This window comes from Paramormyrops kingsleyae, chromosome 7 (assembly GCF_048594095.1).
Source record: "Paramormyrops kingsleyae isolate MSU_618 chromosome 7, PKINGS_0.4, whole genome shotgun sequence".
Lineage (NCBI taxonomy): Eukaryota > Metazoa > Chordata > Actinopteri > Osteoglossiformes > Mormyridae > Paramormyrops > Paramormyrops kingsleyae.
In genome coordinates this window covers 34,017,994-34,044,254 of record NC_132803.1, presented here as the reverse complement: position 1 = coordinate 34,044,254, position 26,261 = coordinate 34,017,994, and the positions used below count along the sequence as shown (strand labels likewise).

Below are 26,261 nucleotides of genomic sequence, written 5' to 3'. Positions count from 1 at the left end.
GTTTCATGGACCATTTCTATCTATACTTTTCAGCGGGTGAGAAACACTTATCAAATAGCATGTAAAAAAGTAAAAAGCTAGAAAAACGATGTGACACAAATTCAAAAGAAACAACGGAAGTCCATCAGTTAAAGCAATAGAGATTTGTATTAAATAAGCACTTGAGTGAAAAGTTGCGAATTTACACTAGTCATTGACATCTACATCCTTGTTTGGCAAAGTAACATATTTACACTAATTGGCGACATCTACATCCTTGTTCGGCAAAGTAACACATTTACACTAGTCGGTGACATCTACATCCTTGTTTCTTCTGGTGGGCGTTTCATGTAGTCCTTAATTGCCTCATGTAAAGGTAGCCATTTGCTTATTGATACTTTCAGTGCCAAAATCCACCTATAAATGCAGCACATTCATATAATTAATCAGTTCACAAGAACAATTCTGCAAAGATTCCTGTAAAAGACTGACGATTACAGACAGCTGTGTGCATCTGTGAGTACCGACAGTTGGCATTTAAACGCTTTCAGGTGCATTAAGAGGGTTTGCTTTTCACTTACATTTCTTTGTCTCTCATATTAAATGTACATTTAAGTTCACAAAAGGAAAAGAATCGGCTCACCTTCTGTTTTCCATAGCGTTCTCTGCACACAGGTAGAAAGTTTTGAACTCCTCAGACGGCGGCTTCAGTTCAATAGTGGATCTCTTTGACCCCAATGGCTGCTCTCTAACAGCATATCCATGCAAGAAGATTCCCCCTGCAGGCAGAAGTCAGTACTGCTGAGAACTGACTTCACAAAGGACCAACTTATAATTAGTGTCTGATGCCATTTATGTCAAATAAACAGTGGTAAGTTGTAATTGAAATTTTTGAAATATAAGTAACTATTTCTTATTAGATTGCATGCAAGTGGACTCAAGCACAACAGCATTTAAAATACTACTTACTACTATTACTACTACTACTACTACTACTACTACTACTACTACTAATAATAATAATAATAATAGTCATTTTCACTTGTCCAATGGAGGACAGCAGGAGTCCGGAGCCCATCCCTGAAGCTATGGCCACAAGGCAGGGAACAACCCAGGATGGGGTGCCAACCCATCACAGGGCACACACACATTTACACCTACAGTACAGGCAATTTGTCAACTCCAGTTTAGCTGTGGAGAACACGGAGGAAACCCCATGTACTACACGGGCAGAACATGCAAACTGCATATACATGGAGCCCTGGCAGAGAGCTGTGAGGTAACACTGCTAACCATTATATAATTATAATAATGCTCATTATGTGCAATATAATGTGCAATATACGCTAACAGTGTGCTCAACAAACATGTGCAATATTGCTGACACACAATATGCATGTTAAACGCTGTTTAAAAACACATCACACCTGCACTCTTAAGGTCACTCATGGGCATTATGTCATTTGTTAGCTGTTTATATTTAATGTTAGTTATTGCAATGTTGCACTGCTTTGTTAATTAATTGTCTAGTCTCTGAAGGAAGCATTCATGTAAGAATTTCATTGTATTGTGTATACTGTACTTTGGACAAATGACAAAACTTTGAAACTTAATAATAACAATAATAATAAAAAAATAAAAAAAATAATAATAATAATGATAATAATAATAGGGCAGTACGGTGGTGCAGTGGTTAGCACTGTCGCCTCACAGCAAGAAGGTCCTGGGTTCTATCCCCGGGTCACCCAGGGTGCCTTTCTGTGTGGAGTTTGCATGTACTCCCTATGCATGCGTGGGTTTTTTCCAGGTGCTCCTGTTTCCTCCCACAGAGGAATTCCTCCCACATGCAGATTAGGTCAACTGGCTACTCTAAATTGCATATAGGTGTGTGTGTGGCTGTTTGTCTGTGTTGGCCCTGTGGTGGACAGGCAACCCGCCCAGGGTGTACCCTGCCTCTGGCCCGATGATGCTGAGATTGGCTTCTGCGACCCAGATGGATTAAGCGGTATAGATAATGGATGGATGGATAAGAAGAACAAGAAAATCCATTCATTTTTAAAACTACAGATAGATTTCAGGATTCAGTGTCTTTGTCTGAAAATCTTCCAGGACATACTCTGAGCAGAGGTGGCGCGAATTCCAGTGTAAAAATAAAGACAGCCATCCTTTAGTATACAGTAGTACTGCACCCAGGTGTCCTTTTCCTTGTCCAGCTGATGCAAAAGGCCCAGGCATTCGGGCTTCTTGATTGCCAGAGGTGGCAGGCTGGCATTGTGGCGGGTGACATCTACCCACACGTGATTCTGTAACACACCGTATGTAACACACCATAGGTGGCATATGTCAGCCACTGCAAGACAGCAAGAACATTCACAGTCATCTTATGCCTGAATCCTGGCCCAGGAGGAACAGGGCAGTGGACACCATGGACAGTCAATCACAAGCACATGCTCAAATGTTATAAGCAACGTACAATTGAGAAAGTAGGGTCAAAGAATTTCTGAAGCATTTGGGGGACCTTACTCAAGGGCCCAAAGATAAAATCACACCACCAGCCATGGGATTTGAACTGGCAACCATCTGGTCCCAAGTACAATGTTCTAACCCACACAGCCACAAACTGCCCCCTACAGACAGTCATTGCCATACCTGAGATACTGGGTGAGCTGCTCTGTTCATAGCCTCCAACCACCTTAGGCACACAAAAGACAAAAAACATTAGATTATTAAACGATAAAACGCATAGTTAAAAACCAAAAATCCCAAGGCATGTACTGATGCGGGGTGACATGCAAACATGTCTTTGACTTCAGGAACACAGATACCTCTACCTTTTCATCTCCTGGTTGGACGTCGCACAGTAGTAGTAGATCCGACTTCGAGACACTGGGCAGCACCTGAAAACATGTGGCTTCCCCAGGCTCATGTCAGGCTCCACATCTGCTCCCTCTAACTTCAGAAATGACAGCGCTTTGCTCTTACCTTCGTCCTGCATGAAGTAACATTCTGTGAGCATTTTTACTGCAGTAATAATAATAATGATCTTTATTTATATAGCACGTTTAATACAAGGAATGCGACTCAAAATGCTTCACATATGAGAATATAATAAAAGTATAGACAGAGAAGTAACTAACATACAGGTCAATGAAATTATAGAAGGATGGAATAAATCTAACTAAAATAAATAAGCAAAATAAAGCTAAGCAAACACACAAACAGACAGACAAATAAATAAATAATTGCCAAAATACATTCAAATACAAATTAAATATAAAGAAATAAAATATACATAAATAAAAATAATAATAAAAAAAGAATAAAAGATTCAAGTTATAGAAGTAAAAGCTGGTAAAAACTGGAAATGATATTTCATGGATCTATAACAAAATGGTGCGAGAGTAAATGAACACAAACAAATAACACAATGATATAAGGAAAATAAAATGAAGTATAGTAAAATACTATAAACAGATTAAAATGCCAATCTAAAAAGATGCATTTTCAATAGCTTTTTTAAAGTGTTAAAAAACAGCTTCTCTAATGTCTTCTGGCAGTGTGCTCCATATCCTGCTCTAGAAGGATAAGGTATATTGGTGAGAATTTTCTATCACTTCATTCCATTTACCAAATTTAGAGGCTTATTCTATAAGTTTGTCTTACATGGTGAAAAACATTTGTCAAGAGTAGAGAAACTGGCTCCTTTCTGGGACTTGGTCTCAGATCCTCTGAGGTGGATTTTATATTTGTAAGTTTTTTGCAGTGGTTAAACTGACCTTCTTTTAATAGAACAAATGGATAACTATTTTCATTTTGTTTATCCCGGTAGTTCTAAATAGTCGCAAGCCAACTTACGGTTATCTCAAAAACTATGGTGAACCTCTAAGTCATTGCTTAAAGTTTTTTTTTTATTATGTCTATTTTCTTTAAATGAACTGGAACAATTTCATTTAAAAATGTGATTAAAACTGTTCGGATGTTAGCAAGAGTGAGGAAAAATACAGTTAAAATCTTATTCATTTACAGAAGGCGGCCACAGTTAGAGAATCCGTCTCATGGACCAGGTGCTTCTGCCCCACCTTCTTGTGCCTGTAGTAGTAGAGGTAGCTGTCATGCTTGAGAACAAACCACCTTTTCCTCCAGCCCTTGAGGAAACCGGACTGGGTACGTTTGTGAAGGTAACCCCGGCATGCAGGCTTGGGCGTGTTTGGATAGCGACTGATATCCGAGCCAATCGTCAGCGTCAGGAGGTCAGGCCCTACAATGAGAGAAAATTATATTTTATTTGGCATATTATTTATTTGCTACGTTCCACAGCAATAAGAATGTTGATCATGCCCTGATAAGTCAGTACTGTCATTCATTAACCACTAACAATTTACACCTCAGCAGTTTCCTGCCTACATGCTTTTTTTGGTATAATGTACATTTCATGTTCTTGTGTATTGTATGTCACTCAAAGAACATAATGTTTAAATTAGCTTCATGTTGTGTAGAATTATCATACAGGTATTCCCCGCTATATGAGTGCTCGGTTTACGGCACTTCGCTTTTACGAAGGACCTACTACTACCTGTTTTCATAAACCAAAAGAAAGGAGAAAAGCGAAAATAAGGTTTAGGATTAGTTGAGCACCTAGCCAATAATAAATATACAGTCATGCACCGCATAACGACATTTCAGTCAACGACAGACTGCATATACGACGGTAGTGCAATAAGATTATAACAGTACTAGGACGGGTGAGTTCGGAGCGGCCACACTCTTTGCTCTTGAATTTAATGTAAAATAAAGTTGTCCTCCGAAGAGGGGGGGTGGTGGTGGGCAATAAAAAAAAAAAAAGATTATAACAGCTTGTCACGCCCCGCTCCGTCCGCTCCCGATGTGTGCCACGCCCACCTCGTTACCTCGTGTTCAGCCCTAAATGTGATTGCCTGAGTCCTGTTAAGTCTAGCTTGTCTTGTGTATTTAGTCCTCGTCTGAGTCAGTCTTCCCCAGACTTGTCATTGTAGTGTCTCGTTGGATGTCCGTGCCTGTCCGTCCCTCCGAATAAACCCCGTTTCCCTAATTCTGGCTGCTGCTCGCCTGCTTCCTTGCTCGCCTCCCCGTCTGACGCTGACAGAATGACAAGTCTCCGGAAGAAAGGATCCCCCCTAGCCGAGGAGGAATACCTCGGCTTGGTTGACGAGGTCCTGTACTGGCTAACCCAGCCCGAGATCCAGGAGGATCCCGCGGCTCGCTGGTTAGCGTATCGAAGCCGGGATATCCTGGAAGGGATGTCCTTACCCGGCGACGCGCACCAAGCGAGCGAGGTGCGCGAAAACCTCCGGCGGCTTCGAGAGGTAGCGGCTGCAGCAATGCAGTGGCAGGTGGATCAAGACAGCGGGCGGATGTACAGCTCGCCACCCGCCGATGCGACCTCGCTGCCTCCTACCGGTTCCGGAAGGAGAAAGAAGAGGCGAAGGGGAAAGGGGAAAGAAGCCGCCCCGACTCTCTTCTTGGGGGCCTGCTCCTTGCTCCCCGCCTGGGATGACCCCGTCGCTACCCACCTAACCAGCGCCCGCCCGGAGAAGCCGCCTCCATTGGAGGCATACGGCTATCGACCGGCGCGTGGGATAAGCGCAATCAGGGACGCTATTCCCCGGGTGCTGAGAGCCCCTAACGGAGCAGTGCCTACTCGCTCTGCGTCTCTCCTGCTGCTGCCGCCGATCTGCACGCGGCTGCGCTGCCTGCTGCCGCCGCCGACCTGCCCGCGGCTGCGCTGCCTGCTGCTGCCGCCGCCGATCTGCCCACGGTTGCGCTGCCTGCTGCTGCCGATCTGCCCGCGGCTGCGCTGCCTGCTGCTGCCGCCGCCGATCTGCCCGCGGCTGCGCTGCCTGCTGCTGATGCCGCCGCTCTGCCCGCGGCATCGCCTGTCCTGCCTGACCCGCCTGTCCTGCCTGACCCGCTTGTCTTGCCTGCTCTGCCTGCAGTCCCTGCAGCTGCCACCACTCTGGCTGCGGCACCCGGCGCGGTGCCCCCTGCTGGCCGTGTGATGGCGGTACCCGCCGCGGTGCCCCCTGCTGGCCGCGTGATGGCGGCACCCGCCGCGGTGCCCCCTGCTGGCCGCGTGACTGCAGCGCCCGACGAGGCGCCCCCTGCTGGCCGCACACCCAAGGTGCCCTCCGAGGTGCCTCTTGCTGACCACGTGACGGCGGCGCCCGTCCTGCCGGCACCTGAACTGCCTGTCTCGCCTGTCCTGCCGGCACCTGAACTGCCTGTCTCGCCTGTCCTGCCGGCACCTGAACTGCCTGTCTCGCCTGTCCTGCCGGCTCTTGACCTGCCTGTCTCGCCTGTCCTGCCAGCACCCGAACTGCCTGAGGTGGCTGCGGTTGCGCCCCCTGTTGGCCGTGTGATGGCGGCGCCCGCTGTGGCGCTCCCTGCTGGTCGCGTGTTGGCGGCGCCCGCCGAGGCGCCCCCTGCTGACCGGACGCCGGAGGCGCCTGTCCAGGCGGCCCCTGCTGGTCACAAGCCTGCAGCTGCCTCACCTCTTCCTGAGGTGCCCACCAAGGCGCCTCCTGCTGGCTACACGCCCGCGGCCCCGTCCGAGGCCGCCTCTCCCGTCCTGCCCGTGGCCCAGCCTGAGGCCGCCTCTCCCGTCATGCCCGCGGCCCTGCCTGAGGCCGCCTCTCCCGTCATGCCCGCAGCCCTGCCTGAGGCCGCCTCTCCCGTCCTGCCCGCGGCCCTGACTCCCTCGCCATTACCCCGGCAAGGCCGACGCCCCCCAGGACCCCGCCTCTCCGTCTCCAGCAAGGGACGGGGACATAGGCGTAGGGCCCGGGTCCCGCCCGCCCTGCCCCCTGGCTCGCCCGTTCGGCCCCTGGCGGTGGCTAGGTGGCTGCCTGCGGGTCCTCCGGCTCGGGGTCGGCGGTCCCCTCCGGGTCCCCCCCTGGATCCTCGGTGCCGGTCCTCGGTCCCGCCTCCGGGTCCTTGTCGGTCGCCTCCGGGCCCCCCTGCTCCGGCTGGGCGTCGGACGGCGCCTTCGCCGGCTCCGGCTGCGCCTCCGCCTGCCGCGGCTTCCCCCTCCTGCCTGCCTTCACTGGTGTTCCCTCCTGCTCCCTCCGTGTCCCCTCCGTCACTCCCTCGTCCCGTTCCCTTGGCCCCTGGGTGGTCCCCTCCTGCTCCCTCCTCCCTCTCCCCTGCGGCCCCTCCGGCCGCTGCCCGTCGCCCGCCTGGGTTCCCTCGTGCTCCCCTTGCTCCTCCTCCCTTTCCCTTTCTGCCTCCTGTCTCTGCTCCTCTGCCCTCTGTGTCTCCTCGGTTCACTCCTGGCCCCTCCGTGTCGCCTGTGGGTGTTCCCTCCGTGTCGCCCTTTTCTGTCTGTCTGTCCGCTTTCCCTGTTCTTTGTCGGGTTCTGTCCTTCGTCTCGTCCCTGTTCCTGTTTTGTGTCTCTGTCTTGTTCCCTGTTTTTGGTTGATGTTTTGCTTTGTCTTCCAGGTCCTGTTCCCCGGTTCCGTCTCGTCCGTCGCCTCCTCTCGGGCGCGCCCGGTGTGCGCGCCTTTGGGGGGGGATTATGTCACGCCCCGCTCCGTCCGCTCCCGATGTGTGCCACGCCCACCTCGTTACCTCGTGTTCAGCCCTAAATGTGATTGCCTGAGTCCTGTTAAGTCTAGCTTGTCTTGTGTATTTAGTCCTCGTCTGAGTCAGTCTTCCCCAGACTTGTCATTGTAGTGTCTTGTTGGATGTCCGTGCCTGTCCGTCCCTCCGAATAAACCCCGTTTCCCTAATTCTGGCTGCTGCTCGCCTGCTTCCTTGCTCGCCTCCCCGTCTGACGCTGACACAGCTGAAGAATCCCTATCACCTAGCAACATCGTAGACATCATAACATCATAGTGTAAGTCTTTACTCACATGTGCACGTGTTTGTTGTAAAGCTAGTATAAACAAACCTACCATGCAGCCAGTCGTATAAAAGATCGAATAACACATACAATTGTGTACATTATCATAATACTTGATAATGATTATAAGCTACTATGTTATGTTTTATGTATTTTTTATATTGTGTGTTTTATCATTATTTAGGCTATACTGTATATCATATAGCCTAGTTATGTAGTAGGCTACACTATTTAGGTTTGTGTAAGTTTATGATGTTCTAACAACGGCAAAATCACCTAAGGACGCATTTCTCAACGTGTCCCTGTCATTATAAGTGATGCACATGTTGCTTCTGGTAAGTGAAACTATACTGTACATACATTTTCTACTTTATATAAGCTGTGTAATCATCATATAATTCCTGCTTTCACTATGTGTTATTCTTATTTTAGGTTTTATGAGTTTTTGTATGATTTGTTAGGTTACTTTTTCGGTCTGGGAACACTAAAAAAATTTTGCGTATACATTAATGGTTACGGAAGGCCATTTGGGACTTAAAGTTTACTTTGACATCCATGTTAACACGTAAAATTTTAATGCGTTAACACGCCGAAAAATAACGTCTTAATGCATAAATTTCTTATGTGTTAAGACGTCTGGACTACTAAAACTACTTGTTAACACGTCCAATTTGAACGTCTTAAGACGTTTAAAATTGGGTGCTACCACTTTATCAGTTTTTGAGGGGATGCCCTGCATTGCAAGAAGAGAAAAATGTTCCTATATCACTAGATGCCAGTGTAGAGTATGGCCTTGTCATGACCTACTCATACGATCCTCGTGTGTGCCACGCCCCCTCATTTACCTGATGTGAATTCCCGATTGTGATCACCTGTTGCCTGTTATTCTCTGCTTGTCTTGTGTATTTGGTTTCGCATCTTATGTCAGGTGTTGTCTTGGCTGTTGCCCCTGTGCTTGTTCTGTGTTTCTGTTCTGTTCCCGGTCCCTCGTTGATGTTCTTGCTCTTGTTTTCCAGGTCCCGTGTCCCCAGTCTCATCTCGTGCGTCGCCTCCCCTGAGGCGTGCCCGGAGTGCGTGCCTTTGAGGGGGGGGGGGGGGTTCTGTCATGACCTACTCGTATGATCCTTGTGTGTGCCACGCCCCCTCATTTACCTCATGTGAATTCCCGATTGTGATCACCTGTTGCCTGTTATTCTCTGCTTGTCTTGTGTATTTAGTTTCGCATCTTATGTCAGGTGTTGTCTTTGCTGTTGCCCCTGTGCTTGTTCTGTGTTTCTAATCTGTTCCCGGTGCCTCGTTGATGTTCTTGCTCTTGTTTTCCAGGTCCCGTGTCCCCAGTCTCGTCTCGTGCGTCGCCTCCCCTGAAGCGTGCCCGGAGTGCGTGCCTTTGGGGGGGGGGGGGTTCTGTCATGACCTACTCGTACGATCCTTGTGTGTGCCACGCCCCCTCATTTACCTCATGTGAATTCCCGATTGTGATCACCTGATGCCTGTTATTCTCTGCTTGTCTTGTGTATTTAGTCCGCGTTCAAGTCTGTTTCCCCAGATCAGTCATTTACATAGTTTGCCATGTGCTCCCCAATCGTCCTGTCAGTCCTAAATAAACCCTGTTTACCCGCATTTATGGCTCTCTCGCCTACTTCCCCATTCGCCCGCACGTCGCACATAATAGAATGACTGATCTCACTGAAGACAACGCATTGGGCTTCTGCAGGAGGTTGTGTATTGGCTGCAACAATCCGAGGTTCGAGAGGACCCCGAAGCATTGGAATTAGCCAGCCAGAGCGGGGACCTCCTGAGCGAAGGAACCCGCATCAGGAGAGTAGTCCCGAAGAAGTGCTGACAATCTGTCTCAGGACGACCTCTCTCTCTCCAGCTCTGCTCTGCACCCTCCCCGGGAATGAGCCTCTCCTAACAGAGAGTGCCACAGACCTCACCCCGGATATCACCGCGACTTCTCTCCCGCAACAAGGTAAAGCCCACGTTGCAGCGACAGACCGGCCACCGCTAGTGGCTTACACTTTTCTGGAGGCACAGCTGTATCATAAAGGGATCAGCGTGGTGAAGGACGCGATTCCTCTCGTGCCCAGAACTCAAAAATGGGCAACGCCCGCTTTAACGGCTCCTGTCCCTCCTGACCCGCCGACGCCCGACCCATTTGTCTTGCCCCCTGGGGCCGAAGTCCCGGCGCCGCCTCCGCCTGTAGCTACACCCAAGGCTCGTAGGCCTTTCGCCTGCAGCTACGCCCGTGGCTCCTAGGCCTCTGCCCGCAGCGCCCGAGGCTCCTAGGCCTCTGCCCGCAGAGCCCGAGGCTCCTAGACCTCCGCTGCTACCCAAGGTCCCGGTTGCGCCATCGCCCGTCTCTGCTCTGCCCATCTCTGCTCTGCCCGAGGCTCTTGGGCCTCCGCCTCCTGCTCCGCCGGAGGCTCCAAGGGCTCTGCCCGTTGCTGGGCCTGATGCCCCAGCTCCGCCTACGCCGGAAATCCCTGTCCCCAAGAAGGTCCCGGACTGTGTTGTCATCACTCCTCCTCCCTTGGTGGAAGGAGCGGAGGAGCTCGAATGGGACCCCTCGGGGATCTACCAGCTAGGCCCCAGGGACTCCGGTGCTGGACTGACTCCTCTGCTCTCTCCACAGTGCGGTCGATCCCGGGCAGAGCCCCGCCTATCGGTGTCCCGGAAAGGGAGGGGACAACGAAGGGTAGCTCACCCCTTTTCCGGGATGTGCTAGGCTCTGAAGAGGGCCAGGTGTGGGGGGGCTGCTATCCCGCGGGTCCCAGAGATCCTCGAACAGACGGGACCTGCTCCCACAGTACAAACCACAGCTCCAGCCCGAATGGTCTCTGTGCCGCCTGAGCCATCTCCCGCACCTCCGGCCCCAATTCCCCTGGTTCCGGGCCTGACTCCAGCCTCGCCAGCTCCTCGGACTCCTGGCCCTATTCTCCTGGATGGCCACGACTGTGGGGCCATCGCTCTTCCTCCCTTGCTGGGAGGAGAGGAGGAGCTCGGAGAGGGCTCCTCCAGGACTCTCGCAAGGGCCCCAATGGACTTCCCCAGGAGGAGTACTCCTCCACCGTCGCCCCAGAAGGGTCGAGGCCGACCCAACTCCCGTCTCTCGGTGTCCCGCAAGATGAGGGGACACCGACGTAGTGGTCGGGGCTCACCTACGGTTCCCCTGGCACCTGTTTGCCTATCACCTATGGATCCTTCTCCGAGGGCTGGTCAACCGTCCTCGGCCCCCCTCTTTGGCCGCTTCGGCACGTTGGTGGACGGCGCCATCACCGGCTTTGACTGCGCTGTTGCCTGCACCAGCTGCCCCTTCCTCCTTGTCGGCACGATCGTCCCCTCCGGCTATCTCCCAGACTCCTCAACCTGTCCCTCGGCCTGTCTCCTCGCACTCGTCATGGTCCCCTCCGACTCCTGCCTCGCAGCTGCCCGGGGTCCCTCCAGCTTCAGCCACTCGGTCACCCGTGGCTCCTCCAGCTGCCGCCTTTTGCCCGCTGGGGTTCCCTCGGGCTCCCTTTGTTCCTTCGCCTTTCTGCCGCCTGTTTTTGTCCCTCCTGTTTCTGCCCCTCGTCCCTCTGTGTCTCCCGTGTTCACTTCTGGCCCTTTCGTTCCTCCCGTCGGAGTTCCCCCGGTGTCTCCTTTCCTGGTCTGCCTGTCTGCGTTTCCCATCTTATGTCAGGTGTTGTCTTGGCTGTTGCCCCTGTGCTTGTTCTGTGTTTCTGTTCTGTTCCCGGTCCCTCGTTGATGTTCTTGCTCTTGTTTTCCAGGTCCCGTGTCCCCGGTCTTGTCTCGTCCGTCGCCTCCCCTGAGGCGTGCCCGGAGTGCGCGCATTTGGGGGGGGGTTTCTGTCATGACCTGCTCGTATGATCCTTGTGTGTGCCACACCCCCTCATTTACCTCATGTGAATTCCTGATTGTGATCACCTGTTGCCTGTTATTCTCTGCTTGTCTTGTGTATTTAGTCCGCGTTCAAGTCTGTTTCCCCAGATCAGTCATTTACATAGTTTGCCATGTGCTCCCCAGTCGTCCTGTCAGTCCTAAATAAACCCTGTTTACCCGCATTTATGGCTCTCTCGCCTACTTCCCCGTTCGCCCGCATGCTGCACATACAGTAACAGCCCTTTTGACAATGACTGACTAACTGCCCGATCCGTTCCATATTTTTCAAGTGCACAATAGCGCACGTGTATCTTGCAGCGAAACTAATGTTACTATTACATTTTTTTTAATTATATTTGTTTAAAATACGTGGAAAAATTAAGCAATGCAATCACAGAATAATTATTTTGCGTTTTAAAATAGTTTAATACTGCAGCACAGTAACAAAACATGCAAAAGGGCCTATTACAGCTCTTGACTAATTGTGATTGTAAATGCAAGGGGGATCATGGCATCGTCAGAGCAGAACTTTTTCTACTGCTCTTCAAAAATGTTCGAAATGAATCAGCTGCAGAGACTGCAGAATTTGGCAAATAGATTTCAGCAGTTAGTCAATCAGCAGACCAATGCTTCCAGTTCTGTGACTCTCATCGACAGGCAAGTGAAACATCTAGAGGCCACTCTTCTCTGTCACTTCTCCTCTCTTCTGCCAGTTTAAATAAGCCCGCGATTCACCCCTCCAACAAATGTACTGTGCTGAATACAACATCATACGGGGCGCCGTTTGTAAAGGTACTAAACATTTTTGTACTTTTTCAACATTTAGTGCAATTTTATGACATTTAGCTAGAAGTCAATGGTGTTGTGGATCATCAGATTTTTTTGCTGTGTAGATTATTTTCAAAATTGTTTATCATATGTAAATATAAATGGTATGTCTATATATAAATGTTAAATGTAAATGTAAATATATGGGACCTCACCAGGGAGGCGTCCAGGAGGCATCCTAATCAGATGCCCGAGCCACCTCATCTGGCTCTTCTCAATGCAGAGGAGCAGCAACTCTACTCTGAGTCCCTCCCAAATGACCGAGCTCCTCACCCTATCTCTAAGGGAGAGCCCAGCCACCCTACGGAGGAAACTCATTTCGGCCGCTTGCACTCGTGATCTCATTCTTTTGGTCACTACCCACAGCTCGTGACCATAGGTAAGGGTAGGAATGTAGATCGACTGGTAAATCGAGAGCTTTGCCTTTTGGCTCAGCTCTTTCTTCACCATGACAGACCGATGCAGCGCCCGCATCACTGCTGACGCCGCACCGATCCGCCTTTCGATCTCCCACTCCATCGTTCCCTCACTCGTGAACAAGACCCCAAGATACTTAAATTCCCCCACTTGGGGGAGGACCCCTTCCCCAACCCGGAGAGAGCATTCTACCCTTTCCCGGCTGATGACCATGGTCTTGGATTTGGAGGTGCTGATTCTCATCCCAGCCGCTTCACACTCGGCTGCGAACTGTCCAAGTGAGAGCCGATGGTCACAGTCCGATGAAGCCAACAGAACCACATCATCTGCAAAAAGTAGAGACCTAATTCTGAGGTCACCAAACCAGAAACTCTCAACACCCTGGCTGCGCCTAGAAATTCTGTCCATAAAAACTTTGAACAGAATCGGTGACAAAAGGCAGCCCTGATGGAGTCCAACCCTCACCGGAAACGAGTCCGACCAGACTCTGGCACCGGTCATACAGGGACCGAACAGCCCTTATAAGGAAGCCCAGCACCCCATGCTCCCGGAGCACCCCCCACAGGACTCCCCGAGGGACACGGTCGAACGCCTTCTCCAAGTCCACAAAACACATGTAGACTGGTTGGGCAAACTCCCATGGACCCTCCAAATCCCTGCAGAGAGTATAGAGCTGGTCCACTGTTCCACGGCCAGGGTGAAAACAACAGTGCTCCTCCTGAATCCAAGGTTTGACAATCCGGCGTACCCTCCTCTCCAGAACCCTCGAATAGACCTTACCAGGGAGGGTGAGGAGTGTGATCCCTCTATAGTTGGAGCATACCCTTCGGTCAACCTTCTTAAAGAGGGGGACCACCACCCCAGTCTGCCAGTCCAGAGGCACTGCCCCCGATGTCCATGCGATGCTGCAGATGCGTGTCAACCAGGACAGCATCCAGGATCCATAGCATCCAGAGCCTTAAGGAACTCTGGGCGGATCTCATCCACCCCCGGGGCCCGGCCACTGAGGAGCTTTTTAACCACCTCAGCGACCTCCGCCCCAGAGATATTGCAGTCCACACCCAAGTCTCCATACTCTGCTTCCACGTTGGAAGGCCAAAACGTCCCGAGTTGAGGTCAGCAGTACCCCATCCCCACCATAAACAGTGTTGATGTTGCACCGCTTTCCCACCTGGAGCCGCCGGATGGTGGACCAGAATCACCTCGAAACCGTCTGGAAGTCGTTTTCCATGGCCATGCCAAACTCCTCCCACACCTGAGTTTTTGCCTCAGCGACCGTCGAAGCCGCATCCCGCTTGGCCTGCCGGTAGTTGTCAACTGCCTCTGGAGTCCCACAGGCCAAAAAGGCCCGATAGGACTCCTTCTTCAGCTTGATGGCATCCCTCACCACCGGTGTCCACCAGCGGGTTCGGGGATTGCCGCTGCGACAGGCAACGACCACCTTACAGCCACAGCTCCAGTCAGCCGCCTCCACAATGGAGGCACGGAATATGGCCCATTCGGACTCAATGTCCCCCGCTTCCCCGAGACATGGGAGAAGTTCGGCCGGAGGTAGGAGTAGAAACTCCTCCTGACAGGGGATTCTGCCAGACGTTCCCAGCAGACCCTCACTATACACTTGAGCCTGCCAGGCCTGACCGGCTTCCTCCCCCACCAGCAGAGCCAACCCCTCACGAGGTAGTGATCAGTTGACAGTTCCGCCCCTCTCTTCACCTGAGTGTCCAAGACATGCGACCACAAGTCTGACGACACGACTACAAAGTCGATCATCGAACTGCAGCCTAGGGTGTCCTGGTGCCAAGTGCACATATGGACACCCTTATGCCTGAACATGGTGTTCATTATGACAAACAAAGCACCGCTCGGGTTCAGATCGGGGAGGCCATTTCCTCCCAATCACGCCACTCCAGATCTCACTGTCATTGCTCACGTGAGCAATGAAGTCCCCCAGCAGAAAAAGAGAGTCCCCAGGAGGAGTGCTCTCCAACACCCCTTCCAAGGACTCCAGAAAGGGTGGGTATTCTGAACTGCCGCTTGGCGCGTAAGCGCAAACAACAGTCAGGACCTGTCCCCCCACCTGAAGGTGAAGGGAGGCTACCGTCTCGTCCACTGCAGTAAACCCCAATGTACAGCCAGGGGGCAATAAGTATGCCCAACCCCGCTCGGCACCTCTTCCCGCGGGCAACTCCAGAGTAGAAGAGGGTCTAATCCCCCTCAAGGAGACTGGTTCCAGAGCCCAAGCCGTGCGGTCGAGGTGAGCCCGACTATATCTAGCCGGAACTTCACAACCTCGCGCACCAGCTCAGGTTCCTTCCCCATCAGAGAGGTGACATTCCATGTCCCTAGAGCTAGCTTCTGTAGCCGAGGATCGGACCACCAAGGTCCCCGCCTTTGGCTACTGCCCAGCTCACATCGCACCCGACCCCTATGGCCCCTCCTATAGGTGGTGAGTCCATTGGAGGGGGGACCCACGTGCCTTGTTCGGGCTGTGCCCGACCAGGCCCCATGAGTACAGGCCTGGCCACCAGGCACTCACCATCGAGCCCCACCCCCCAGGCCTGGCTCCAGGGGGGTCCCCGGTGACCCACATCCGGGCAAGGGAAACCGTGGTTCCAGTATTTTTTTTCTTCATTAGGGTCATGTAGCGCGAACACCTGCCAAAACTGCACGTTCTATCGCCTCTAAGTGAGCAGAATTCACCATGTTGTCCTCCATCACCCCTAAGCTGCAACCACTTAGCACGCTTTTGTCGTTACCGCCCATTTCTATGCAGATGGGTGTGGGGAATTTGCATATGTTCTCAACATTTAGAGTCTACATTTAACATTTACATTTACATTTAACATTTATATTTACATTTAAGTTTTAAATTCAACATTTAGATATAAGTTAACATTTAAGATTTATATTTAACATTTACATCTAATATTTATATATAGACATACTGTCACACCCTGCTCCGTTCGATCCTAATGTGTGCCACGCCCACCTCGTTACCTCGTGTTCAGCCCTGATTGTGATCGCCTGTGTCCTATTAAGTCTAGCTTGTCTTTTGTATTTAGTCCTCGTCTGAGTCAGTCTTCCCCAGACTTGTCATTGTAGTGTCCGTTGATGTTCGTGCCTGTTCGTCCCTCCCTAAATAAACCCCGTTCCCCTGACTACCTGGCTCCGATCGCCTGCCTACCTGCACCGCTCGTCCACGAAAGTGACACATACCATTTATATTTAAATATGATTAACAATTTTGAAAATAATCTACACAGCAAAAAAATCTGATGATCCACAACACCATTGACTTCCAGCTAAATGTCATAAAATTGCACCAAATGTTGAAAAAGTTGCAAGTGCAAAAATGTTTAGTACTTTTACAAACGGCGCCCCATAACATCACAGTTATGTTTAAGACCCATAATACATACGTAGCCTAAACATAATCACAACATAGGAGTCACATAACCGTAATGTAGAGCCCACGTGAATACAACGTGCAGGGCACGTACTGCATACATATAGCCCCTACATCAAAAGGGGTGTGTACATTGATGCCAACCAATAGCATAGATGCATTAAAGATACGAACGTCTTAAGACGTTCAAATTGGATATGTTAACACGTAGTTTTAAGACGTGTTAAGACGTCCAAACATCCACAAAATGTACGTATTAAGACGTTATTTTTGGCATGTGAACACGTGAAAATTGTACGTGTTAACATGAACGTCAAAGTAGACATTAAGTCCCAAATGGTCTTCCATAGGTAATTGCTTCTTACCATTACGCCACTTTTGCTTAGCAAAGGTTTTGTAGGGGGGAACCTGTATTATAGCTGTCAAAGTATGTCAGCTTAACCATTTCTAAACCTCTCCTAAAGTTACCCCAGTTTTTGTAGCAACCAACCAATACACCAATGTATTTTTTGACTCAACCAGTAGCACAACTGGAATTGTCTAATGGATACCTCATTGGCTATTTTAACTAATCAAATTCATGAATTATGTGACCTTGTAGTGAAATTTAATGAATACATGGAATGGCTGAGGTGCCCCCAAGGAGAGGTTTAGTAACTAAAGCCGTGTTCATCCTACCATCCAGGAAGATATCAGTAACCTTTTCACGATGTCATGGAAGTAAGGGCTGGAATTCCAACAAGCTGTTTCAGTCATATTAGAGAAGAGTGGTTTCTGTGGTGAGAGTTACTCCTTTGGTGTGTTCTTTATCCCTTAAGACTTTGCAGACCATTTACATGCAAATAAAGCTATATAACACACTGAAGTAAAGGCGGAAAAAACTGAGAAGTATAATAGGACCCCTTTAATTTGGTTATAACGGTGATTTTTTTCTGAGCAAATATACCCTTACTACCTAGATAAATCATATTAAACATTTTCTTTGTCTGTCAAAAACTTTTACACAACACTGTATTCTGTATATGACTTTTATATTGTGGGAATACAATATATTTTATATGTATATTATTTTCCTCACCATTGTGTAATTTGTTATTTGCCATCTATTGTTATTTATTGTTATACGTTATTTAAGTCTGAAGGGAGGTAAAAGCAACATTTCATTGTTCAAATGACAATACAGCTGTTGAATCCTTGAATCACATACAACTGATACGAATTTATGTGGGGAGAGACGGAAAGCCCAAATAAATATTAAAAGTGGGCACTGTAAAAGGCCTACCATTTGTGGTCTGTATTTGAATGCTAGGAGTATTAGAAACAAAATTAATTTAGAGGCTTTAATTTCATCGGACACTTACGACATTATAGGAATAACTGAAACATGGTTGAGTGACAATGATGGTGATGAATATAATATGGATGGTTTATACGTTGTTCTGTAGAGACCGGATAGGCAAGAAGGGAGTTCTTCTGTAAATGAACTTGAGATGGTGGAATTAGTACAGGATTGTTTTTTTACTCAGTTAATACCCCTAACAGGGGAGAAGCCCTTCTTGATCTTGTTTTCTCTAATAACCAGGATAGGATTGGAAAATTAGAGGTTTTAGAACCATTGGACAGTAGTGATCATAACATGGTTAAATTCGAGGTTAATTTTTGTATCAGAAGAGCAAAGTCGAAATTAAAAGTATACAGTGTTAGGAAGGCTAACTTTAATGGTATGAGACGGAAACTAGAAACTGTAAACTGGACAGAGTTAAATAGCAAAACAGTTGAAGAGGCATGGGAATTTTTTAAAAGCACATTGTTGCAAGTGCAAGAGGACTTTATACCTGTATCCAGCAAAACTAAATCTAGGAAACAACAACCAAGGTGGTTTACTAAGGAAATTAAGAATAAAGTCAGGAGGAAAAGAGCTCTGTTCCACAATTGGAAAATAACTATTGATTTCAAAATTAAGCAGGAGTATCTAACTCTACAGGTAGAGTTAAAAAATAACATTAGACTGCTCTATTGTTCCCCACAAGAGGCTCTCACTTAAACTCAAAGCGACAGGTATTTTAGGAACTGTAGCGACTTGGATTGATAACTGGTTAACGGATAGGAAGCAGCGAGTAGTTATAAGAGGCTCGATGTCACAGTGGGCCTGCGTTCATAGTGGGGTACCGCAGGGTTCAATTTTAGGACCACTATTGTACCTAATTTACATAAATGATATAGACACCAATATATACAGTAAACTGGTGAAATTTGCAGATGACACCAAGGTGGGTGGTGTAGCAGATACTGAACTAGCGGCTCAGCAGCTACAGCGGGATCTTAATTTAATTAGTGACTGGGCTGACACCTGGCAGATGAAATTTAACATAGACAAATGTAAGGTACTCCATGTAGGGAGCAGAAATATAAAGTACAGGTATTTTATGGGACCTACTGAAATAAAGGTAGCTGATTATGAGAAAGACCTTGGTGTGTATGTTGATGCTTCCATGTCTCATTCTCGCCAGTGTGGGGAAGCAATAAAAAAGGCCAATAGGATGTTGGGGTACATCTCCAGGTGTGTGGAGTTTAAGTCAAGGGAGGTAATGCTAAGATTATACAATTCCTTGGTGAGACCTCACCTAGAATATTGTGTACAGGTTTGGTCACCATATCTTAAAAAGGACATAGCGGCCTTAGAAAAGGTGCAGCGTAGGGCCACAAGAATGATTCCTGGTCTTAGAGGAATGTCATACGAGGGAAGGTTATTTGAGCTAAATCTGTTCAGCCTCAAGCAAAGGAGACTGAGGGGGGACATGATCCAGGTCTATAAGATTCTAACAGGTTTGGATGCTGTTCAACCGAATAGTTACTTCAGCATTAGTTCAAATACAAGAACTCGTGGCCATAGGTGGAAATTAGCGGGAGAACATTTCAAACTGGATTTAAGGAAGCACTTCTTTACACAGCGTGTAGTCAGAGTATGGAATAGTCTTCCTGATAACGTAGTGCAAGCTGAATCCTTGGGTTCCTTTAAATCAGAGCTAGATAAGATTTTAACAACTCTGAGCTATTAGTTAAGTTCTCCCCAAGCGAGCTCGATGGGCCGAATGGCCTCCTCTCGTTTGTATAGTTCTTATGTTCTTATGTTCTTATGTTCTTATGTCCAAGAGGGATGTAGAAAGAAAAATTGCATTGGAGGCTAAGGATGACAATAAAAGTTTCTTCCAATATTTTAACTCCAAAAGAGCTCTAAAAGCTGAAATCACTAATTTGCAGGATAGTAAGGGCCTTATAATTGAAAATGAAATTGATATAGTAAATGAGTTTAATGATTATTTTTCACGGGTGTTTACAGTAGAGAACACAAGTAACTTACCACCAATTAGTATGAATACAGCGTCGTCTATGACCATTATATGTATAACTGAGGCTGATGTGGTACTAAGCCTAGCTAAACTCAAAATAAATAAATCACAGGGCACTGATGGCATCTTACTTATAGTTTTAAAAGAGATGAGGGATATTATTATCCAACCCTTAACTTTAATATTCCAGAAATCGTTATCTGCGGGTGTGGTACCATCAGATTGGAAGCATGCTAATATAACACCCATATTCAAAAAAGGGGATAGAAGTAATCCAGCAAACTATAGGCCAATCAGTTTAACTAGCATTACTGGAAAAATAATGGAAGCTACACTCACCTAAAGGATTATTAGGAACACCATACTAATACGGTGTTTGACCCCCTTTCGCCTTCAGAACTGCCTTAATTCTACGTGGCATTGATTCAACAAGGCGCTGAAAGCATTCTTTAGAAATGTTGGCCCATATTGATAGGATAGCATCTTGCAGTTGATGGAGATTTGTGGGATGCATATCCAGGGCACGAAGCTCCCGTTCCACCACATCCCAAAGATGCTCTATTGGGTTGAGATCTGGTGACTGTGGGGGCCATTTTAGTACAGTGAACTCATTATCATGTTCAAGAAACCAATTTGAAATGATTCGACCCCGGTGGGGTCTTCTGCTGTTGTAGCCCATCCGCCTCAAGGTTGTGAGTGTTGTGGCCTCACAAATGCTTTGCTGCATACCTCGGTTGTAACAAGTGGTTATTTCAGTCAAAGTTGCTCTTCTATCAGCTTGAATCAGTCGGCCCATTCTCCTCCGACCTCTAGCATCAACAAGGCATTTTCGCCCACAGGACTGCTGCATACTGGATGTTTTTCCCTTTGCACAACATTCTTTGTAAACCCTAGAAATGGTTGTGCGTGAAAATCCCAGTAACTGAGCAGATTGTGAAATACTCAGACCGGCCCGTCTGGCACCAACAACCATGCCATGCTCAAAATTGCTTAAATCACCTTTCTTTCCCATTCTGACATTCAGTTGGGAGTTCAGGAGATTGTCTTGACCAGGACCACACCCCTAAATGCATTGAAGCAACTGCCATGTTATTGGTTGATTAGATAATTGCATTAATGAGAAATTGAACAGGTGTTCCTAATAATCCTTTAGGTGAGTGTATAATCCAAGTGAAAATGGTAGATTACCTGGATGCAAATAACATTCTGAGGGATAGTCAACATGGTTTTAGGAGAGGTAGATCCTGTTTAACGAATCTACTTGAGTTCTTTGAGGAAGCTACAAGTGAAATTGATCACAAAAAGGCTTACGATGTGATCTACTTAGATTTCCAGAAGGCCTTTGATGTTGTCCCCCACAAACAGCTCTTGCTAAAGCTCAAAGCTGCAGGGATTTTAGGAACTGTGGCAGCTTGGATCGAAAACTGTTTAACTGACAGGAAGCAGTGAGTAGTTATTAGAGACACAATGTCACAGTGGGCCTGCGTTCATAGTGGGGTACCACAGAGTTCAATTTTAGGACCACTATTGTTCCTAATTTACATTAATGATATTGACACCAATACATACAGTAAACTGGTTAAATTTGCAGACGACACCAAGGTGGGTGGTGTAGCAGATACTGATCTAGCAGCAGAGAGGCTACAACGGGATCTGGATTTAATTAGCGACTGGGCTGATACTTGGCAGATGAAATTTAACACAGATAAATGTAAGGTACTCCATGCAGGGAGCAGAAATATAAAGTACAGATATTTTATGGGTTCCACTGAAATAAAGGTAGCTTATTACGAGAAAGATCTCGGTATGTATGTTGATGCGTCCATGTCCCACTCTCGCCAGTGTGGGGAAGCAATAAAAAAGGCCAATAGAATGTTGGGTATATCTCTAGGTGTATGGAGTTTAAGTCAAGGGAGGTGGTATTACATTTATATAATTCCTTGGTAAGACCCCACCTAGAATATTGTGTGCAGGTTTGGTCACCATACCTTAAGAAGGACATTGCTGCCTTAGAAAAGGTGCAACGGAGGGCTACGAGAATGATTCCTGCTCTTAGAGGAATGTCTTATGAGGAGAGGTTAGCTGAGCTGAATCTGTTTAGCCTTGAGCAAAGGAGACTAAGGGGGGACATGATCCAAGTCTATAAGATTCTTACAGGTCTGGATGCTGTTCAGCCAAATGGCTATTTCAATATTAGTTTAAATACTAGAACTCGTGACCATAAGTGTAAATTAGCGGGAGAACATTTTAAAACAAATTTGAGGAAGCACTTCTTTATCCAGCATGTAGTTAGAGTATGGAATAGTCTTCCTGCTAGTGTAGTGGAAGCAAAAACCCTGGGTTCCTTTAAATCAGAGCTAGATAAGATTTTAACAACTCTGAGCTATTAGTTAAGTTCTCCCCAAACAAGCTTGATGGGCCGAATTGGCCTCCTCTCGTTTGTAAATTTCTTATGTTCTTATGTTCTAACTATAATAAGGGAATACGAGAACAAAGAATGAATCAGTAACTTGTGACAATTTTGTGATATAGTGCTACATAGTATGTAGTAAAAAACAAAAAGACTTAAATGCCTCCACCCTAAACTTCAGTTTGTGTACTCTATTTCGGTTGACCAGTTTTGAGTTTCCGGAAAGTTCATTCCCAGAGGGACAAACCTGATAAAGAACACTGACTGTGATTCATGGTATTTCATACAGTAGACAGTCTAGTGTTGCGGTATCCTGATGACCATCATAACCGTAATGCACAGTTTCACACAATTCCACCTTGTTTCTTTGCAGGCACGGTATATAAATACTGTTTTTTAGTCAGTGGTGGGAGTGCAGTGTACGAGTGTTTTTGGATGTTAGCAATAATACTGTATGTGTGGTGTAAGGTGTTACTGTACGTTTACCGTACCTCTTCTAGCTAACTCAGCAGCCTCAGAGTGTGGTACACCACTCACATCAGTCCCATTCACAGACAAGACGTAATCTCCTACTTGGAGTCCGGCTTCTTCTGCAGCACCATCTAGAACCAGACAGAAGGACAATGCTTTAAAAATAATTATTATTTACTGCCATCCAATTGATATATCCTGGTGACCATATTAACTCATTCCTCCAGAAGTCTAGATCATCACAGAATGGGATACTTTGTTTTATAATAATAATAATACCCATTACCTGTGAGTTTTAAGGAGACACACAAGTAAACACGATGAACACACAGCTTTGTACATTTTGACTTATACTTACTTGTGTCGACTTCTGTGACCACAATAGGTTTGGAGAACTGAATTCGGAATCCCCAAGGGTACTCGCCCGTCCCTTTGCTGATTCTAACTGTCCTTTCTCGAACTGCAAGTGAATACAAAGGTCTGATTTTGAACATCTGGTGGCCACACTCTTCTGAAGAGCCGAAGTAGTATCAAGCCAGGCAGCATAGCGAACATGCTAGAGTATACCCTGGATGGGATGCCAGTCCATCACAAGGCACATACACACACTCAATAATACTTAGAGATGCCAGTTAGCCTGACTGTTAATCTTTTGGCTACGGGAGGAAATTGGAGTATCTGGAGGAATCCCACATGACAGGGGGAGATCATGCAAACTCCACACACACAGAGCATAGGTCAGATCCAAACCCCCATGTAATTAAATATAGGTGTGAGTGTACTTACTTGTAACAGGCCGTGGTCGCTTTCTGAGGCAACCAGGGTCATTATCAGAGTGGGCCTCATCTCCACAGTACATCCACGATGCAGAATGGAAGGTCTCAGTGTAGAAGCCCCTGTCTTCGATATCCCGCATATTCAGGTCCACAGAGTGAGTGTCCTCTGAGTTAACTGTAAACCGCGAACGGCACTCATAATCTGAGAGCAACGTCACACTACACAGTGTGTATCTACTCAAGAAATATCAACAGTATAAGGGACCAATGAATAAGACAGATAAGGAGTAAGGTCTTCCAAGGTACTCAACCTAAATTACTTCAGTACAATACCCAGGTGTGATAGAGGCTAAATTGTCTGTCACTTTAGATTAATAATCCATCTTCTAACAACATATTCTGGTCAGAGTCCTAAGGCATTATCCCTAGGCACAGGGCTAGGGTACACCGTGGACAGAATGCCAGCCCATGGCTGGGCACAATAAACCGATAAGTACAATCCTAGATACTCTAGGTTATTCCATGGCTGTGACGCCTTAGAGAGAGAGGGTTGTACCTGACTCCTCGGTGATGTTGCTGGTGACGGAGCTCCCTCCAGCTGAGCTCCACTGTTTGCTCTCCTTAAAGAGTTTCCGTCTCTTTGCCCACCGGTCTCGGGCCTCTTCTACGTCTTTCAGAGCAGGTTCTGGGGGTCTCAGGTGCTCTAACGCATCAACCTTCCCATCCACATAAGCTGGAAAGTAGCACACTATGGTCATTCAACTTCAACACATTTAAGTTCTTTGAGAATTTACAAATATCTCTCCATCCATCCATACATCCTTCCATTCATCCATCCATTGCCCACCTGCTTACTCTTAGTAGAGTAACAGAGAAATGTTACATAAAATCACATTATTCCTGCTGTTGGATATGTGGCATCAATAGCGGATAATGCTGGTGTGGCACCCTATGTGCGCTTTACCACCAGTCCCCCCGTCCAAGACAAATAGGAGATTGACAAAGCCGGTGTCCTCTCAGAAGATGGTGCCTTAGGCAGCCCCCCATGTCACTTAATGGATTCATCAGCACCGCATGGTATGAACCTTTTAGAATGTTCTAGGATGTACCTTCTAAGATGAATGAGGGTCTGGCCATTCCCAGCCATGTAATGACATTGTCCTGCATTGTATTACTCTGTATTACAGGCACTTGGTTTTACCAATTGATTTAAGTTTTGAGGCACTACTGGACAGACTGATATAGTGGTTTTATATGTGTATTGATTAACAAGTAGATTGCAGTAACATCACTCACTTGTTGCAAAAGTTTGTTTCTCGTCTGGATCAGTTTTCCACATCTCAGATTTGTTATTTGTGGATAATTTATCCTGTGGGCCAACAATGGAACAAGTTATCTCTGTCAAAGTCACAGATTCTTCCTTCTCTGCATTAATACTGGTTCTCCTCTCAAAGCCTCCACTGTCTATTGCTGCTGTGGTGTTGGTTTCATCTGCTGACAAACTGTCCACCTCAAGAGTCTCCAACAGGATCTGGACTGCTGAGTTTGTACCAGTAGGGGGTGAACTGCATTGAAGAGGGAGACTGACTTCATGAACTGCATCATTATTGTTCTCCTTGTCTTCCATGTGTGGTACTGGTGAAGCTGAGGACCTTTCATGAACAGTGCTGAAAAAGTTCTGATGTATTCCTGGTTCTGAAACATCTGCTGGTTTAGCATCATTATGAAGATGCCGTTGTTCAGAACCCCCAGTTATTATTGTAATCACCGAACTACTTCTATTCTTTACAAGTGAACTGCTCTTGTTGGCTAACAGCCAAGGAGGTTTTGATAGAACTGTGCCATCTTTACATAGAAGGTCCTGGGAGGTGCTTGAAGAAGGTGTGACATGTATAAGCAAATCCTTCATCATAGGTTCTTCGGTAGATACCTCTTCAGCCTCTAATGTCTCTTGATCAAATCCATCAGTCTGGTCTAGAGATCCTGTCCTGTGCTTATCCAGAGATGACTCTTTCATGTGTACATTATCCCCGAAGGTCATGTTCAATGCCACCATATTTTCATTTGGCATTTTGCAGTGCTGAGCATCATTTTCATAACTTGAACCAACTTTAGAGGGATAATATGGGTTTCTGGTTTGTCTATAAGATGAAATGTATGGAGGTGGGCTATTGCTCTCAAAATGGCTGATGCTGATTTCAGAGGACTTACGTCTCACAGTGTGAAAAATAAATGGTCTTTCATCCTCCACATCAACCTGTGCTGATGCCGTCATTGCTTGGAGCTGTAGAGACTGCATGAAAAAGGGAGAGAGGATTTCAGAGGAAAACGACTCTGTGTGAAGAGGTAAATAATCCTTCCTTCTTTTAGAAGAATCTTCACTTCCTGGAAAGGTTTTGCTTCTCTTGAAGTGCTTGCTTAAGTAATATGAGATTCTTGATTTGGCTTCTAGAATTCCAGTACTATTATTTCTCACTGAACACTTCCCTTCATAGTTTAGGATAAAATCTTTGTCAAAACTTGATCTTCTGATGACCATTTTGGGTTTCATGAACAAAGGCCAATAAGTGTCCAATAGAGAAAGTTGATGAAATAATGTTCCACTGGAGAAGTCCTGTACGGAGAAATGTCTAGAGTTAATTTCATTCTCAGGTATGTGGAGGTGCATTTCCACCTGCCTGTGAAACGTATCGTCGGAGCTGATGTGACAAGAAGCTATCTCCTGCGTGAGATCCTCCAGGGAGCTGCGGTCTCCATCCGCAAACTCCTGGGGAGGGGGAGTATCAGAGAGTGCCTGGGGACACGTCACATTGGTTGGGGATTGATTTTCTTGAGTGTAGACTTCAGACACAGAGCATGTACTGAG

At 47.2% G+C, this 26,261-nt stretch overlaps 1 protein-coding gene and 1 long non-coding RNA gene across 2 annotated transcripts; one reads left to right on the top strand and one right to left on the bottom strand.

The window, feature by feature from the left end:
* Nucleotides 1-264: 264 nt before the first annotated feature.
* pdzph1 (PDZ and pleckstrin homology domains 1) lies at nt 265-25,888 on the bottom strand. The gene is made up of 11 exons (XM_072714786.1): nt 24,692-25,888; nt 23,952-24,128; nt 23,406-23,570; nt 22,978-23,079; nt 22,640-22,750; nt 4,059-4,237; nt 2,811-2,968; nt 2,629-2,671; nt 2,096-2,282; nt 623-758; nt 265-396 (listed from the first exon to the last, which is right to left on the bottom strand). The coding sequence occupies exons 1-11, from the start codon at nt 25,692-25,694 to the stop codon at nt 297-299; spliced, it is 2,361 nt and encodes a 786-aa protein (XP_072570887.1). The 5' UTR covers nt 25,695-25,888; the 3' UTR covers nt 265-296.
* Nucleotides 386-4,142, top strand: LOC140592152 (uncharacterized). The gene is made up of 3 exons (XR_011992446.1): nt 386-495; nt 735-1,258; nt 4,006-4,142. It is a non-coding gene; the product is annotated as an uncharacterized lncRNA (long non-coding RNA).
* Nucleotides 25,889-26,261: the final 373 nt, after the last annotated feature.

Bases quoted from the DNA above. Each gene is read 5' to 3' on its own strand.
- pdzph1 (XM_072714786.1), bottom strand. From the start codon at position 25,694: ATGCAGTCTCTACAGCTCCAAGCAATGACGGCATCAGCACAGGTTGAT. The intron at 2,672-2,810 runs GTAGAGGTATCT...TGTGTGCCTAAG, and splicing joins TCCAACCAGGAGATGAAAAG to GTGGTTGGAGGCTATGAACA. The intron at 2,283-2,628 runs GTATGGCAATGA...GGTGTGTTACAG, and splicing joins CAGCTCACCCAGTATCTCAG to AATCACGTGTGGGTAGATGT.